The sequence below is a fragment of the Crinia signifera genome, chromosome 4 (assembly GCF_055691185.1).
Source record: "Crinia signifera chromosome 4, ASM5569118v1, whole genome shotgun sequence".
Lineage (NCBI taxonomy): Eukaryota > Metazoa > Chordata > Amphibia > Anura > Myobatrachidae > Crinia > Crinia signifera.
This window is the reverse complement of record NC_139220.1, coordinates 6,053,785-6,073,574: the sequence shown is the minus strand read 5'-3', so window position 1 is coordinate 6,073,574 and position 19,790 is coordinate 6,053,785. Positions and strand designations below refer to the sequence as shown.

Here is a 19,790-nt window from a genome sequence, read left to right as displayed (position 1 = left end):
TGGCAGGACATGTGACATGTATGTTTCATGATGTAATATGTGTTTGATGATGTCACAGCATGTCTCCTCATTTCTTTCATTCATCCTTCATCCATGTGACCGCATTGACGTCTCATTCATCATGTGACCTGTCACCTGACATGCAGCAAAGTCCTTTTTCCATCACTGTAAGTAAGAGAGTGCAAGACCTCCACTTACCTGAGTGAGTGCAAGCCAAACACATTACATCATACAGTGACACTCTCATCCTGTCACTCACATCCCGACACTCTCATCCTGTCACTCACATCCCGACACTCTCATCCTGTCACTCACATCCCGACACTCACATCCTGTCACTCACATCCCGACACTCTCATCCTGTCACTCACATCCCGACACTCACACCTGACACTGTCACAGACTGTTACTCACATCCTGTCACTTATATCCTGCCACTCACATCCTGTCATTTATCTCCTGTCACTCACATCCTGTCACTCACATCCTGACACTCAAATCCTGTCACTTACAGTATCTCCTGTCACTCACATCCTGTCACTTATCTCCCGTCACACACATCTGGACACTCAAATCCTGTCACTCACATGCTGTCACTTATCTCCTGTCACTCACATCCAGTCACTCACATCCTGTCACTCAAAGGATGATTTCATGTAAGTTGCACTACGCAGATTGCCATATCTCACTGTGCATCAGACCAGACATCTCCTGACGCTCCCCTCACAGGCCATCGCTGCTGGGGGTGATAGATCATACGTGACATAGGGCCTTATTCTGATCGGTGCGGATTTTACCGCATGCGGACGTCCCGCCGATGTTGATCGTCTGCGCATGTGCAGAGGTCACTCTGCGCATGTGCAGGCGATTTCGCCGCACGTATTCTTTATACGCCGCACAGGGGGCGTGAGGGGCTACTTAGCCTCATTACCCTATGCATACGCCCCGCGTTTCATGGGCGTTCCCATGCAAACGCGGGGCGTATGCATGGTAATTAGGCCGTGACGCGTGTGTAGGGGGCGGGCATCTGACATCGCCGGATGTCAGCTGCCCGCCCCCATACATGATTTCACACGGACAAGTGTCCGTGTGGTCTTGTGTGGCGGGACCTGGTGGAGCGTGCGGCCCTGCATTCGATGTTCGGCGACCATCGAATGCAGGGGCTGCTCCCAAGACGGAGGAGGCGTATCCCCGTCCAATTTCATGCGGATCGCCACATATCCGCGTACGGACGGAGGTGGCGATCCGTATGGAAGGCGGGGATTCGCCTGCACGGACATGACCGCATATTTCTGATCGGGCCGCACCAATCAGAATAAGGCCCATAATCCCGTGTGTCTCCTTCTACATACAGCTCACAAGCACAAGAAGCACGACATGCTACAGCCGTGTGACACCGAGTACCCGGCCTTCGTGCATGACACCTCAATCCGGGAGGCTAATGGGCTGTTCGCGTGTGGCTACTGCCAAAAGTGAGTAACCCTACCCCAGACCAGGTGAGGGGCCCGGAGTCAGCACGGGAGAGGGGCCCGGAGTCAGCACGGGAGAGGGGCCCGGAGTCAGCACAGGAGAGGGGCCCGGAGTCAGCACGGGAGAGGGGCCCGGAGTCAGCACGGGAGAGGGGCCCGGAGTCAGCACGGGAGAGGGGCCCGGAGTCAGCACGGGAGAGGGGCCCAGAGTCAGCACAGGAGAGGGGCCCGGAATCAGCATTAATGGCATTAATTAGTAATCATATCATAAGACAGATAGCATATGGAATATTGTGACAAAATAATGATGTCATGGAACATACACAGATGTACAAATTTCAGGAACATCGCCCTATATGTCACAACGGCCTCTATATTCAGCAGTCATGTCATGCCCTCTTGTGGCAGTCAGTGGCACTACAGTCTTAATAACAATTTTGTCTGATGTGTCAGCTAAACTAATAGAACTGTGAGTGAGAGAATTACTGCCAGGATAACATCAGTATCATGTAACACTGCTGCCGTAATCCCCAGAGTCAGTCTCTCACCGCTCTGTCACAACAAACTGTGTGCTGCTATGTCAGTGAGAGACAGAGCCTGCGACACAGGTTCCTCTCTAATAACTGACTGTGTCCTCCTCTCTAATAACTGACTGTGTCCTCCTCTCTAATAACTGACTGTGTTCTCCTCTCTAATAACTGACTGTGTTCTCCTCTCTAATAACTGACTGTGTTCTCCTCTCTAATAACTGACTGTCCTCCTCTCTAATAACTGACTGTGTCCTCCTCTCTAATAACTGACTGTGTCCTCCTCTCTAATAACTGACTGTGTCCTCCTCTCTAATAACTGACTGTGTCCTCCTCTCTAACAACTGACTGTGTTCTCCTCTCTAATAACTGACTGTGTCCTCCTCTCTAATAACTGACTGTGTCCTCCTCTCTAATAACTGACTGTGTCCTCCTCTCTAATAACTGACTGTGTTCTCCTCTCTAATAACTGACTGTGTCCTCCTCTCTAATAACTGACTGTGTCCTCCTCTCTAATAACTGACTGTCCTCCTCTCTAACAACTGACTGTGTTCTCCTCTCTAATAACTGACTGTGTCCTCCTCTCTAATAACTGACTGTGTCCTCCTCTCTAATAACTGACTGTGTCCTCCTCTCTAATAACTGACTGTCCTCCTCTCTAACAACTGACTGTGTTCTCCTCTCTAATAACTGACTGTCCTCCTCTCTAATAACTGACTGTCCTCCTCTCTAATAACTGACTGTGTCCTCCTCTCTAATAACTGACTGTGTCCTCCTCTCTAATAACTGACTGTGTCCTCCTCTCTAATAACTGACTGTGTCCTCCTCTCTAACAACTGACTGTGTTCTCCTCTCTAATAACTGACTGTGTCCTCCTCTCTAATAACTGACTGTGTCCTCCTCTCTAATAACTGACTGTGTCCTCCTCTCTAATAACTGACTGTGTTCTCCTCTCTAATAACTGACTGTGTCCTCCTCTCTAATAACTGACTGTGTCCTCCTCTCTAATAACTGACTGTGTCCTCCTCTCTAATAACTGACTGTGTTCTCCTCTCTAATAACTGACTGTGTCCTCCTCTCTAATAACTGACTGTGTCCTCCTCTCTAATAACTGACTGTCCTCCTCTCTAACAACTGACTGTGTTCTCCTCTCTAATAACTGACTGTGTCCTCCTCTCTAATAACTGACTGTGTCCTCCTCTCTAATAACTGACTGTGTCCTCCTCTCTAATAACTGACTTTCCTCCTCTCTAACAACTGACTGTGTTCTCCTCTCTAATAACTGACTGTCCTCCTCTCTAATAACTGACTGTGTCCTCCTCTCTAATAACTGACTGTCCTCCTCTCTAACAACTGACTGTGTTCTCCTCTCTAATAACTGACTGTCCTCCTCTCTAATAACTGACTGTGTGCACCTCCCTAATAACTGACGGTGTCCTCCTCTCTAACAACTGACTGTGCTCCTCTCTAATAACTGACTGTGCTCCTCTCTAATAACTGACTGTGCTCCTCTCTAATAACTGACTGTGTGCACCTCCCTAATAACTAATGGTGTCCTCCTCCTTTTAATAACGGACTGTGCTTCTCTCTAATATCTGTGTCCTCCTCTCTAATAACTGACCGTGTCCCCCTCTCTAATAACTGACCGCGTCCTCCTCTCTAATAACTGACCACGTCCTCCTCTCTAATAACTGACGGTGTCCCCCTCTCTAATAACTGACTGTGTCCTCCTCTCTAATAACTGACTGTGTCCTCCTCTCTAATAACTGACTGTGTCCTCCTCTCTAATAACTGACTGTGTCCTCCTCTCTAATAACTGACTGTGTCCCCCTCTCTAATAACTGACTGTGTTCTCCTCTCTAATAACTGACTGTCCTCCTCTCTAATAACTAACGGTGTTCTCCTCTCTAATAACTGACTGTCCTCCTCTCTAATAACTAACGGTGTCCTCCTCCTCTAATAACTGACTGTGCTTCTCTCTAATATCTGTGTCCTCCGCTCTCTCTGATAACAGTCTATAAGGTCAATGTAAGTATTATAGTATAGTAGTATTATCAGGGACAATATAGAATAAGCTGGACAAGCCTAGATTCTGGTGCGTTAGGCTGTGCTCTATTACATACGAGGACTACAATCATTCCTATAAAATGCTATATCTCACCGCCTATTCCCCACCTTGCCTCATGTACCTGTGACATCCGTACATCATGCTACATGTGTGTCTTCTCTCTGCAGGATGTTTGTCATGCAGCAAGTATTGCACAGCAATCTCCTGCTCCTGGTCAGCGACTCATTCTGTGACTGCAGCAGCTTTCCCCGCGTCTCATTACAAGCCAAAGAAGTCAAGTATATCCTTCGCCAGTCTGTTATACCTGTACTGCAGCAGCACAAACCTGAGACATCAGGAATGACTGCTGTGCTTTTTGTAGTAGAGAAAGAGATGAGTCCTGTAGGGGACTGGGGAGGAAGAGGAGCCAGGGACTGGGATGTGGAAGAGGAGCCAGGGACTGGGGGTGGATGAGGTCCCGGGGACTGGGGGTGGACGAGGTGCTGGGGGTGGAAGAAGAGCTGAGGACGGGCGGCAGAGGAGGTGCTGGGGGTGTACGAGGTGCCGGGGATTGGGGGTGGAAGAAGAGCTGGGGACGGGCGGCAGAGGAGGTGCCGGGGATTGGGGGTGGAAGAAGAGCCGGGGACTGGGATGTGGAAGAGGAGCCGTGGACTGCAGGCGTCATGATTAGTATAAGCATCAGGCACCCCTAACCCATACGCAGGACTCACTAGGAGATATACAGATATGGCTGCACCATGGCCGCTCCTGCTTGTTTGGCGTGTCAGTGACGCACATGTGGCACGGAATTGCTACGCTGCGCTATCACCGCGCAATGCATCTCTATAAGCTGTGTGAGCGAATTATATGCACGGGCGTGGCATCGGGATCACGCCAGTTGCCACGGATCTCACACATGGCGATTGACGCAGCAATGATGCGCACATACATGCCGATCAGATAGAGCTTCCTGCCAGCTATTCGCTGCCTCCCGGCGGTCTCCGGTCACACACGACACACACGCACCTACATGCGGCTTTGGACACATTTTGTTGTAGATACGCCTGATTTCACACATGTCGGGATCTTAAGTTGGCCTCTAGCGTCACCTACATATTGTCTGCGTGATCCTTCCATGTATGTTGTCTCCTTAACTCCGCTGCACATAACGCTTCTGTGAAGTGTGAGCGGATGAGATCCCAGAAACTGAGGCGTCGCCCACAGTCCTGTCACGCCTTCCACCCTGAGGTAAGCAGTGGGGACTGACCTAGGAGAGATAGTGGTGGGCAGCCTCAGGGATAAGAGCCGGTATAGGGCGGTGGGGACTGACCTAGGAGAGATAGTGGCGGGAAGCCTCTCAGGGATAAGAGCCAGTTATAGGGCGGTGGGGACTGACCTAGGAGAGATAGTGGTGGGCAGCCTCTCAGGGATAAGAGCCGGTTATAGGGTGGTTGGGACTGACCTAGGAGAGATAGTGGCGGGCAGCCTCTCAGGGATAAGAGCCAGTTATAGGGCGGTGGGGACTGACCTAGGAGAGATAGTGGTGGGCAGCCTCTCAGGGATAAGAGCCAGTTATAGGGCGGTGGGGACTGACCTAGGAGAGATAGTGGTGGGCAGCCTCTCAGGGATAAGAGCCAGTTATAGGGCGGTGGGGTCTGACCTAGGAGAGATAGTGGTGGGAAGCCTCTCAGGGATAAGAGCCAGTTATAGGGCGGTGGGGTCTGACCTAGGAGAGATAGTGGTGGGAAGCCTCTCAGGGATAAGAGCCGGTTATAGGGCGGTGGGGTCTGACCTAGGAGAGATAGTGGCGGGCAGCCTCAGGGATAAGAGCCAGTTATAGGGCGGTGGGGACTGACCTAGTAGAGATAGTGGCGGGAAGCCTCTCAGGGATAAGAGCCGGTTATAGGGCGGTAGGGACTGACCTAGGAGAGATAGTGGTGGGCAGCCTCAGGGATAAGAGACGGTTATAGGGTAGTGGGGACTGACCTAGGAGAGATAGTGGCGGGCAGCCTCTCAGGGATAAGAGCCAGTTATAGGGCGGTGGGGACTGACCTAGGAGAGATAGTGGCGGGCAGCCTCAGGGATAAGAGACGGTTATAGGGTAGTGGGGACTGACCTAGGAGAGATAGTGGCGGGCAGCCTCTCAGGGATAAGAGCCGGTTATAGGGCGGTAGGGACTGACCTAGGAGAGATAGTGGCGGGCAGCCTCTCAGGGATAAGAGCCAGTTATAGGGCGGTGGGGACTGACCTAGGAGAGATAGTGGCCGGCAGCCTCTCAGGGATAAGAGCCAGTTATAGGGCGGTGGGGACTGACCTAGGAGAGATAGTGGTGGGCAGCCTCTCAGGGATAAGAGCCGGTTATAGGGCGGTGGGGACTGACCTAGGAGAGATAGTGGTGGGCAGCCTCTCAGGGATAAGAGCCAGTTATAGGGCGGCGGGGACTGACCTAGGAGAGATAGTGGTAGGCAGCCTCTCAGGGATAATAGCCAGTTATAGGGCGGTGGGGACTGACCTAGGAGAGATAGTGGTGGGCAGCCTCTCAGGGATAAGAGCCGGTTATAGGGCGGTGGGGACTGACCTAGGAGAGATAGTGGTGGGCAGCCTCTCAGGGATAAGAGCCAGTTATAGGGCGGCGGGGACTGACCTAGGAGAGATAGTGGTAGGCAGCCTCTCAGGGATAATAGCCAGTTATAGGGCGGTGGGGACTGACCTAGGAGAGATAGTGGTGGGCAGCCTCTCAGGGATAAGAGCCGGTTATAGGGCGGTGGGGACTGACCTAGGAGAGATAGTTGTGGGCAGCCTCAGGGATAATAGCCAGTTATAGGGCGGTGGGGACTGACCTAGGAGAGATAGTGGCGGGCAGCCTCTCAGGGATAAGAGCCGGTATAGGGCGGTGGGGACTGACCTAGGAGAGATAGTGGAGGGCAGCCTCAGGGATAAGAGCCAGTTATAGGGTGGTGGGGACTGACCTAGGAGAGATAGTGGCGGGCAACCTCACAGGGATAAGAGCCAGTTATAGGGCGGTGGGGACTGACCTAGGAGAGATAGTGGTGGGCAGCCTCTCAGGGATAAGAGACAGTTATAGGGCGGTGGGGACTGACCTAGTAGAGATAGTGGTGGGCAGCCTCTCAGGGATGAGCCAGTTATAGGGCGGTGGGGACTGACCTAGGAGAGATAGTGGTGGGCAGCCTATCAGGGATAAGAGCCAGTTATAGGGCGGTGGGGACTGACCTAGGAGAGATAGTGGTGGGCAGCCTCAGGGATAAGAGCCAGTTATAGGGCGGTGGGGACTGACCTAGGAGAGATAGTGGCGGGCAGCCTCTCAGGGATAAGAGCCTGTTATAGGGCGGTGGGGACTGACCTAGGAGAGATAGTGGTGGGCAGCCTCTCAGGGATAAGAGACAGTTATAGGGCGGTGGGGACTGACCTAGGAGAGATAGTAGCGGGCAGCCTCTCAGGGATAAGAGCCAGTTATAGGGCGGTGGGGACTGACCTAGGAGAGATAGTGGCGGGCAGCCTCAGGGATAAGAGCCAGTTATAGGGTGGTGGGGACTGACCTAGGAGAGATAGTGGAGGGCAGCCTCAGGGATAAGAGCCAGTTATAGGGCGGTGGGGACTGACCTAGGAGAGATAGTGGCGGGCAGCCTCTCAGGGATAAGAGACAGTTATAGGGCGGTAGGGACTGACCTAGGAGAGATAGTGGTGGGCAGCCTCAGGGATAAGAGCCAGTTATAGGGCGGTAGGGACTGACCTAGGAGAGATAGTGGTGGGCAGCCTCTCAGGGATAAGAGCCAGTTATAGGGTGGTGGGGACTGACCTAGGAGAGATAGTGGTGGGCAGCCTCTCAGGGATAAGAGACAGTTATAGGGCGGTGGGGTCTGACCTAGGAGAGATAGTGGCGGGCAGCCTCAGGGATAAGAGCCAGTTATAGGGCGGTAGGGACTGACCTAGGAGAGATAGTGGTGGGCAGCCTCAGGGATAAGAGCCAGTTATAGGGTGGTGGGGACTAATCTAGGAGAGATAGTGGTGGGCAGCCTCTCAGGGATAAGAGCCAGTTATAGGGCGGTGGGGACTGACCTAGGAGAGATAGTGGTGGGCAGCCTCAGGGATAAGAGCCAGTTATAGGGCGGTAGGGACTGACCTAGGAGAGATAGTGGCGGGCAGCCTCTCAGGGATAAGAGCCAGTTATAGGGCGGTGGGGACTGACCTAGGAGAGATAGTTGTGGGCAGCCTCAGGGATAATAGCCAGTTATTGGGCGGTGGGGACTGACCTAGGAGAGATAGTGGTGGGCAGCCTCTCAGGGATAAGAGCCAGTTATAGGGCGGTGGGGACTGACCTAGGAGAGATAGTGGTGGGCAGCCTCTCAGGGATAAGAGACAGTTATAGGGCGGTGGGGACTGACCTAGGAGAGATAGTGGTGGGCAGCCTCTCAGGGATAAGAGCCAGTTATAGGGCGGTGGGGACTGACCTAGGAGAGATAGTGGTGGGCAGCCTCAGGGATAAGAGCCAGTTATAGGGCGGTGGGGACTGACCTAGGAGAGATAGTGGTGGGCAGCCACTCAGGGATAAGAGACAGTTATAGGGCGGTGGGGTCTGACCTAGGAGAGATAGTGGTGGGCAGCCTCTCAGGGATAAGAGCCAGTTATAGGGCGGTGGGGACTGACCTAGGAGAGATAGTGGTGGGCAGCCTCTCAGGGATAAGAGCCAGTTATAGGGCGGTGGGGACTGACCTAGGAGAGATAGTGGTGGGCAGCCTCTCAGGGATAAGAGCCAGTTATAGGGCGGTGGGGACTGACCTAGGGGAGATAGTGGCAGGCAGCCTCTCAGGGATAAGAGCCAGTTATAGGGCGGTGGGGACTGACCTAGGGGAGATAGTGGCTTCAATAGAACTCCCATCTTACAGTGGGTGTCATTCATATGTAGTCTTATATTGACCGTGGGGCTGATTCAGCTTGAGTTGTAGTTTAGTGACGTAAAATACATTGTGCGATGACGATTCCCCTGTGACATAACATACATTGTGCGATGACGATTCCCCTGTGATGTAACATACATTGTGCGATGACGATTCCCCTGTGATGTAAAATACATTGTGCGATGACGATTCCCCTGTGATGTAACATACATTGTGCGATGACGATTCCCCTGTGATGTAACATACATTGTGCGATGACGATTCCCCTGTGATGTAACATACATTGTGCGATGACGATTCCCCTGTGATGTAACATACATTGTGCGATGACGATTCCCCCGTGATGTAACATACATTGTGCGATGACGATTCCCCTGTGATGTAACATACATTGTGCGATGACGATTCCCCTGTGATGTAACATACATTGTGCGATGACGATTCCCCTGTGATGTAACATACATTGTGCGATGACGATTCCCCTGTGATGTAACATACATTGTGCGATGACGATTCCCCTGTGATGTAACATACATTGTGCGATGACGATTCCCCTGTGATGTAACATACATTGTGCGATGACGATTCCCGTGATGTAACATACATTGTGCGATGACGATTCCCCGTGATGTAACATACATTGTGCGATGACGATTCCCCTGTGATGTAACATACATTGTGCGATGACGATTCCCCTGTGACGTAACATACATTGTGCGATGACGATTCCCCCGTGATGTAACATACATTGTGCGATGACGATTCCCCCGTGATGTAACATACATTGTGCGATGACGATTCCCCCGTGATGTAACATACATTGTGTGATGACGATTCCCCTGTGACATAACATACATTGTGCGATGACGGTTCCCCTGTGATGTAACATACATTGTGCGATGACGATTCCCCGTGATGTAACATACATTGTGCGATGACGATTCCCCTGTGATGTAACATACATTGTGCGATGACGATTCCCCTGTGATGTAACATACATTGTGCGATGACGATTCCCCTGTGATGTAACATACATTGTGCGATGACGATTCCCCCGTGATGTAACATACATTGTGCGATGACGATTCCCCCGTGATGTAACATACATTGTGCGATGACGATTCCTCTGTGATGTAACATACATTGTGCGATGACGATTCCCCCGTGACGTAACATACATTGTGCGATGACGATTCCCCTGTGACGTAACATACATTGTGCGATGACGATTCCCCCGTGATGTAACATACATTGTGCGATGACGATTCCCCCGTGATGTAACATACATTGTGCGATGACGATTCCCCCGTGATGTTACATACATTGTGCGATGACGATTCCCCTGTGATGTAACATACATTGTGTGATGACGATTCCCCCGTGATGTAACATACATTGTGCGATGACGATTCCCGTGTTGTAACATACAATGTGCGATGACGATTCCGCTGTGATGTAACATACATTGTGCGATGACGATTCCCGTGATGTAACATACATTGTGCGATGACGATTCCCCCGTGATGTAACATACATTGTGCGATGACGATTCCCCTGTGACGTAACATACATTGTGCGATGACGATTCCCCCGTGATGTAACATACATTGTGCGATGACGATTCCCCCGTGATGTAACATACATTGTGCGATGACGATTCCCCTGTGATGTAACATACATTGTGCGATGACGATTCCCCCGTGATGTAACATACATTGTGCGATGACGATTCCCCCGTGATGTAACATACATTGTGCGATGACGATTCCCCTGTGATGTAACATACATTGTGCGATGACGATTCCCCCGTGATGTAACATACATTGTGCGATGACGATTCCCGTGATGTAACATACATTGTGTGATGACGATTCCCCTGTGATGTAACATACATTGTGCGATGACGATTCCCCTGTGATGTAACATACATTGTGCGATGACGATTCCTGTGACGTAACAAACATTGTGCGATGACGATTCCCCTGTGACGTAACATACATTGTGTGATGACGATTCCCCTGTGACGTAACATACATTGTGCGATGACGATTCCCGTGATGTAACATACATTGTGCGATGACGATTCCCCTGTGATGTAACATACATTGTGCGATGACGATTCCCCCGTGATGTAACATACATTGTGCGATGACGATTCCCCCGTGATGTAACATACATTGTGCGATGACGATTCCCCCGTGATGTAACATACATTGTGCGATGACGATTCCCCCGTGATGTTACATACATTGTGCGATGACGATTCCCCTGTGATGTTACATACATTGTGCGATGACGATTCCCCTGTGATGTAACATACATTGTGCGATGACGATTCCTGTGAGGTAACATACATTGTGCGATGACGATTCCTGTGAGGTAACATACATTGTGCGATGACGATTCGCCTGTGATGTAACATACATTGTGCGATGACGATTCGCCTGTGATGTAACAAACATTGTGCGATGACGATTCCCGTGATGTAACATACATTGTGCGATGACGATTCCCATGATGTAACATACATTGTGCGATGACGATTCCCCCGTGATGTAACATACATTGTGCGATGACGATTCCCCCGTGACGTAACATACATTGTGCGATGACGATTCCCCCGTGATGTAACATACATTGTGCGATGACGATTCCCCCGTGATGTAACATACATTGTGCGATGACGATTCCCCCGTGATGTAACATACATTGTGCGATGACGATTCCCCCGTGATGTAACATACATTGTGCGATGACGATTCCCCCGTGATGTAACATACATTGTGCGATGACGATTCCCCCGTGATGTTACATACATTGTGCGATGACGATTCCCCTGTGATGTAACATACATTGTGTGATGACGATTCCCCCGTGATGTAACATACATTGTGCGATGACGATTCCCGTGTTGTAACATACAATGTGCGATGACGATTCCGCTGTGATGTAACATACATTGTGCGATGACGATTCCCGTGATGTAACATACATTGTGCGATGACGATTCCCCCGTGATGTAACATACATTGTGCGATGACGATTCCCCTGTGACGTAACATACATTGTGCGATGACGATTCCCCCGTGATGTAACATACATTGTGCGATGACGATTCCCCCGTGATGTAACATACATTGTGCGATGACGATTCCCCTGTGATGTAACATACATTGTGCGATGACGATTCCCCCGTGATGTAACATACATTGTGCGATGACGATTCCCCCGTGATGTAACATACATTGTGCGATGACGATTCCCCTGTGATGTAACATACATTGTGCGATGACGATTCCCCCGTGATGTAACATACATTGTGCGATGACGATTCCCGTGATGTAACATACATTGTGTGATGACGATTCCCCTGTGATGTAACATACATTGTGCGATGACGATTCCCCTGTGATGTAACATACATTGTGCGATGACGATTCCTGTGACGTAACAAACATTGTGCGATGACGATTCCCCTGTGACGTAACATACATTGTGTGATGACGATTCCCCTGTGACGTAACATACATTGTGCGATGACGATTCCCGTGATGTAACATACATTGTGCGATGACGATTCCCCTGTGATGTAACATACATTGTGCGATGACGATTCCCCCGTGATGTAACATACATTGTGCGATGACGATTCCCCCGTGATGTAACATACATTGTGCGATGACGATTCCCCCGTGATGTAACATACATTGTGCGATGACGATTCCCCCGTGATGTTACATACATTGTGCGATGACGATTCCCCTGTGATGTTACATACATTGTGCGATGACGATTCCCCTGTGATGTAACATACATTGTGCGATGACGATTCCTGTGAGGTAACATACATTGTGCGATGACGATTCCTGTGAGGTAACATACATTGTGCGATGACGATTCGCCTGTGATGTAACATACATTGTGCGATGACGATTCGCCTGTGATGTAACAAACATTGTGCGATGACGATTCCCGTGATGTAACATACATTGTGCGATGACGATTCCCATGATGTAACATACATTGTGCGATGACGATTCCCCCGTGATGTAACATACATTGTGCGATGACGATTCCCCCGTGACGTAACATACATTGTGCGATGACGATTCCCCCGTGATGTAACATACATTGTGCGATGACGATTCCCCCGTGATGTAACATACATTGTGCGATGACGATTCCCCCGTGATGTAACATACATTGTGCGATGACGATTCCCCCGTGATGTAACATACATTGTGCGATGACGATTCCCCCGTGATGTAACATACATTGTGCGATGACGATTCCCCCGTGATGTAACATACATTGTGCGATGACGATTCCCCCGTGATGTAACATACATTGTGCGATGACGATTCCCCTGTGACGTAACATACATTGTGCGATGACGATTCCCCCGTGATGTAACATACATTGTGCGATGACGATTCCCCCGTGATGTAACATACATTGTGCGATGACGATTCCCCTGTGATGTAACATACATTGTGCGATGACGATTCCCCTGTGATGTAACATACATTGTGCGATGACGATTCCCCTGTGATGTAACATACATTGTGCGATGACGATTCCCCCGTGATGTAACATACATTGTGCGATGACGATTCCCCTGTGACGTAACATACATTGTGCGATGACGATTCCCCTGTGATGTAACATACATTGTGCGATGACGATTCCCCTGTGATGTAACATACATTGTGCGATGACGATTCCCCTGTGACGTAACATACATTGTGCGATGACGATTCCCCCGTGACGTAACATACATTGTGCGATGACGATTCCCCCGTGACGTAACATACATTGTGCGATGACGATTCCCCCGTGACGTAACATACATTGTGCGATGACGATTCCCCCGTGACGTAACATACATTGTGCGATGACGATTCCCCCGTGACGTAACATACATTGTGCGATGACGATTCCCCCGTGACGTAACATACATTGTGCGATGACGATTCCCCCGTGACGTAACATACATTGTGCGATGACGATTCCCCCGTGATGTAACATACATTGTGCGATGACGATTCCCCTGTGATGTAACATACATTGTGCGATGACGATTCCCGTGATGTAACATACATTGTGTGATGACGATTCCCCTGTGATGTAACATACATTGTGCGATGACGATTCCCCTGTGATGTAACATACATTGTGCGATGACGATTCCTGTGACGTAACAAACATTGTGCGATGACGATTCCCCTGTGATGTAACATACATTGTGTGATGACGATTCCCCTGTGACGTAACATACATTGTGCGATGACGATTCCCGTGATGTAACATACATTGTGCGATGACGATTCCCCTGTGATGTAACATACATTGTGCGATGACGATTCCCCCGTGATGTAACATACATTGTGCGATGACGATTCCCCCGTGATGTAACATACATTGTGCGATGACGATTCCCGTGATGTAACATACATTGTGCGATGACGATTCCCGTGACGTAACATACATTGTGCGATGACGATTCCCCCTTGATGTAACATACATTGTGCGATGACGATTCCCCCGTGACGTAACATACATTGTGCGATGACGATTCCCGTGATGTAACATACATTGTGCGATGACGATTCCCCCGTGATGTAACATACATTGTGCGATGACGATTCCCCTGTGACGTAACATACATTGTGCGATGACGATTCCCCCGTGACGTAACATACATTGTGCGATGACGATTCCCGTGATGTAACATACATTGTGCGATGACGATTCCCCCGTGATGTAACATACATTGTGCGATGACGATTCCCCCGTGATGTAACATACATTGTGCGATGACGATTCCCGTGACGTAACATACATTGTGCGATGACGATTCCCCCTTGATGTAACATACATTGTGCGATGACGATTCCCCCGTGACGTAACATACATTGTGCGATGACGATTCCCGTGATGTAACATACATTGTGCGATGACAATTCCCCCATGATGTACATTACCCTGTCCCTTTCTGTGTCACAGGAGAACGCACAGGATTGCGGCAGAGGGTGCGGACTGTCCTTCTCCATTACATTGCTCTTTACATCTCTTCTCATCACCCTACGGTGACCTGATCCTTACAGCCGCCAGCAGCGACGCCACCATTACTGGTAATAGCGACTGCTCCTCTCCAATTCCCCAAGCCTTGCTATTCCCACAGGGATGAGACCTATTATCTATGCAACTTGTTCTGAGGGCCTCATCCGGACACGTACGGAGTCCTGCAGCGTTGGCTTGCGTTCAAGAGACCGTGTCCTCCCCGGTGCCTCATGAGTGCTCATGGTACTTGGTGAAGCTGCTGCTGATCAGTCATATGAACATTTATCCTTGTCTATATCTCACAGAAGCAGGCGCATCCATTGGTTGGGAATATTACCTGCAGGGGGCGCACTATCCCTGTCCGTGCAGCCGCTGAGATCCGTCTGATACCTTATTACAGATTAGTCCTTTGTGTAGGAACTCCAGGACTAATTCAGCTTCGATCACTAATCCAGCGATTACCGCATGACTGCGTTTTGCACGTATCGCGCATGTGCGAATCCGATTAGTGACAGAAAATGTCTATGGATCATAAAGGCAAAGTGACTGGAGGGCGACTGACAGGAAGCCGGAGTTCGGAGCTGAAAACACGCAGGTGTGCCCAGGTGTTTTATGGGGGGGTCTGTGACCTCATCGCCAGCCTCGATCAGCCGGTCTCAGTCATAGATTAACGGACGGGACAGATTTACGCACATTTGCGCAGACTGCAAAAACCATTCAATGGTTCAGGAATAGCGTATCGATGCCGGTTAGCGGTCCGTTCGCAGATTTACACGCAGTCGCCAGCACCTTGTCAGATTAGCGATCTGTGCTGAATTAGCCCCACAGTTCCCTCTGCGCACAGCCGGGAGCTCGTACAGGGGCCCTGATTGGCATCTACTAAAATGATCTGTCTCTCACGTAATTATGTCCAGTTTCTATATTTATATAACCTGTGATATTTGCAGCAAATAAATGGATTTTTGTCTAATTGTGTTTCTTCAGTCTTTGGTGTAATTAGTACTGATATAATTATTACCAATTATTTGGTGCCTCAGGGGATCCGCAGCGCCTCACAAAGTACAGAACGTAACAAGAAACCGGGACTTCCAGTACAGGACATTGCGGGACCAAACGTATAGTAATAAATGTAGAAGAACCGCTCACTCCAGTGTCCATGACACAGTCGACATGGACACAGTTTCCAGTGCTCGCAGACCCGCTGCCTTGGGGACGGGAAGGGGGCAGGCAGCGGTGTTAGCAGACCTGCGGCGCATGGCTCGCTGCGCTCGGCACACTATTGTATTCTCCCGCCACGCCCTAGTGGATGGTAGGGCATGAAATACCGCCTGTCGGCTCAAAAAACTGTGAAAAACCCCATGTCGACCCTTTGACTGTCAACCTAGACACTGTTGACCTAATGCTTGTATCGACCTAATGACCTTTCGACCTATCCCCTTGTCGACCTAACAGTGTCGACCCAATGCTTGTTGACCGACATACTGACCCAATGACCGTATCCCGGGAACAGGCTGCCACCAGGAAGAGAGCGGCAGCACGCTGCATGTTATAGCGACTGATGATACTGTGATTTGTGAACGCCGGGACCAGGTGAGTTGTGTCTCTGGTGATTTATGGCGGGTACCCTTATCTGTAATAAGGTGGTGAGCTGGTCCCGATTCCTTTGCATATATTTGGATTGGATGATCTAATATATATATATATATATCATACAAACGTATACTCTGATGAGCGCTCAGTCCACTGCATATCCGAGTGTGGTCTGTCACATATGTGGATAGCCCAGGTGTAGTGCAGCCTCAGCTCCCGCAGAAGGCTCTTTCAGACCTCCAAATCGTGGTACATGTGAAAAAGAATGAAGGAGGCAGTGGCGGAACTCCCGGAGGCAATGGAGTCATCTGCCGCCGGGCGTAAGCCTTAATGGGGGCACTGGCTCCATTGCCCCCCGATGTTTCGCTCACTTAAAGTACCCTGATAGTAGGCAGCGGCGCAGCATGACCCCCGTCCCCCTGTCAGTCTAGCCTCAAGTCACCGGCTGCCGTTGAGGGACCCCAGATAGAAGCCTCCCCACTGCGCCTTCCAGGCATCGAATTTGCGGTGCAGCCTACCCCCGGCCCCCTCTGCCCACCCGCGGGGAAGGCAGAGGCCGCTCTACGCTACTGCTGCAGCCCAAATTGAAGCCTACACTGCCAGCAACATCAGGAGAAGCCTGTGAAGCAGCAGCTCAGCAACCCTGAGGGTATGGAGCTAGAAGGAGAAGGTACCTGTCACCCCCAAATCCTTCACCATCACCTCACACCCAGACGGCCCCTGCATTGTGTGTACCGTCCAGAAGGGATCAGCACCACAGTCGCCCACCTCCCACTCTAGCCCTGAGTGCCTGCATCCAGGCTGTAGCAGCACCAGGCTTGTGCCCAGTGCCCACCAAGCTATCTTTTCCTACCTGACACCCTCCTATATCTATGCCTGACACCCATGTCACCTCTCACTTTGTACCTGAACGCTCTCTATTACCCCCTCTCTTTTATCCCTTAAATGACCTCACCTCCTTCTCTCTATCCCTGACAACCTCTTGACACTCTCTCGCTCTCCCCTCTCTATCTTACTTGACACTCTCTATGATCCCCGTTCAGCTACACAGCGATGCTTCTCTCCGCAACACAGGACACAGACCAGCCGGTTCAACGTCAGAATGGACAAGCCCTCAACACGTTTCGTCCAATGGACTTCGTCGTCTGAAAGAAAATGCAAACAGTGTGCAATAAAGATGTGAGATTTAGGAAATAGAAGGAACTTATCGTCCCAACACGTGTGCAATCTCCTGTGTAGAGGCAGCGTCCAGCGCTCTGGTCTCAGATGGTGACCCGGCAGCTCTGGTTTCCACCCCACTGTGTTCCTGAGTCCAGTCAGGCAGTTTTCTGTAATAGTAATGAAGACAGGCGCTGCATAGTGCATGTACCTGATAACAATGTTCTAATAAATGTACAAACATCCTCTGAAGAAGTCGATGACGAAACGCATAGGGGCGTGGCCTAGCGTCATATATATATATATATATATATATATATATATATATATATATATATATATATATATATATATATAGTAATGAAGACAGGCGCTGCATAGTGCATGTACCTGATAACAATGTTCTAATAAATGTACAAACATCCTCTGAAGAAGTCGATGACTAAATTAATATACATGTGGCGAAAGGGGTCTCAGAAGTCCAACATTTTGGGACCCTACATGTCCCTTTGTCAAGGTGAGTACGTACTCACCTTGACAAAGGGACATGTAGGGTCCCGAAACGTTGGATCATTCCAGCATTTTACCCCTCCCCCTCGAGTGGGTCTGCCCATACACACACATACACACCCTGCGAGCGGGTCTGCCCGCACCCCCCCTCCAAGTGGGTCTGCCCGCCCCCCCACAAACCCCACTCCCGTGTGTGCAGGTCTGCAAACCCCCCCCCCCCCCGGATCAGTAGGTCTGCACCGCCCCAACCCCAGGATCGGCTGGTCTGCCCGCACAACCCCCCCTAGAAGCGGGCCTGCCCCCACACCCCCCCCCCCCTCCCTGTGAGCAGTGGGTCCAACCCCCCCCTTGCTGGATGAGCGGGTCTGCCCGCACCCCCCCTTCTCGCTGGAGCAGTGGGTATGCCCGCCCCCACCCGGAGTGGTGGAACTGACCCCCCCCCCCCCGAAGCAGCGGAGGGTCTGCCGACGCCGCTAATCCAGCGTGCAGGCATACCCGCTGCTCTTGGGAGTTGCAGGCATACCCACTGCTCCAGCGAGAGGGGGGGGGTGCGTTCAGACCCACCGCTCTGGGGGAGGGCAGTGGGCAGACCCAATGCTCCAGGGGGGGGATGCGGCCAGACCCAATGCTCCGGGGAGGGGGGGGGGTGCGGGCGTAGCCTCTTACAACGGTGTGAAGAGCTCCCGGAGCGCGTGATGAATCACCTAGTATATATATATATATAATATGGGGAGGGAAGACCGCACTCACTTTAAAGTCACAAAGCTGGGGTGCCCGACAAAGGGTTGGTGTACCCACAATACAGTTTGTCCTCCAATCTTCAGATCAGAGGTGTGGGGCACTCACAAAATAACACTACTTCACACAGTGTTGTCAATCAATTCAATGGTTTATTTCATCTTAAAGTCAAAAACGGGTTTATAATCCATCGTAATTCATTTCCCATAGCATATATTGCATCCACATTTGCAGCCATTTAAACATTTATACGCATGAGGCAGATCCATACATCTGTCCAGGTCCGGCTTACAACCCTCACCTACATGAGTCCATGATATGCACATTGCGTGTTGCTTCGCACAAACTGACCCCATCGACCGCCCCGACCCCAGGATTAGCGGGTCTGCCCGCAACCCCCCTCCCCGAGCAGCAGGTCTCCCAGATCAGACATGTATAACTATACTAGGTGATTCACACCCCAATATCCTGTGAACGCAGGTCAGCATCTCCACTCCACCCCCCCCCAGCGCGCGTGGCAGCATCTCTAGGCGCGACCCCCCCACCAGCATCTCCGCACACAAACCCCCCCAGCATCTACACCCGCAAACCCCCCACCATCTCCCACAAGCATCTTGTGGACCCCCACGACGGAGAATAGCCGTGGCCGTCGGGACCCCAAGTGCCAGGGTTTTGACTGTCGGGATCCCGACTGTCGGGAAACTGTTCTGCACCCATTTGAGGGGCTACACCTCAAAAGTGACTGAACGCACTGATCTGACGCGGCATGGAC

The 19,790-nt window shown here is 50.7% G+C and overlaps 1 protein-coding gene across 1 annotated transcript in view; it reads left to right on the top strand.

Moving 5' to 3' along the window:
- CACNA2D4 (calcium voltage-gated channel auxiliary subunit alpha2delta 4) overlaps positions 1 to 15,973 on the top strand; it is a 207,866-nt gene extending 191,893 nt beyond the window's left edge. The window contains 5 exon segments of the mRNA XM_083180850.1: positions 147 to 167; positions 1,355 to 1,472; positions 4,232 to 4,349; positions 5,214 to 5,291; positions 14,966 to 15,973. Coding sequence (XP_083036976.1) covers positions 147 to 167; positions 1,355 to 1,472; positions 4,232 to 4,349; positions 5,214 to 5,291; positions 14,966 to 15,052 — 422 coding nt within the window. The 3' untranslated portion in view covers positions 15,053 to 15,973.
- Positions 15,974 to 19,790: the final 3,817 nt, after the last annotated feature.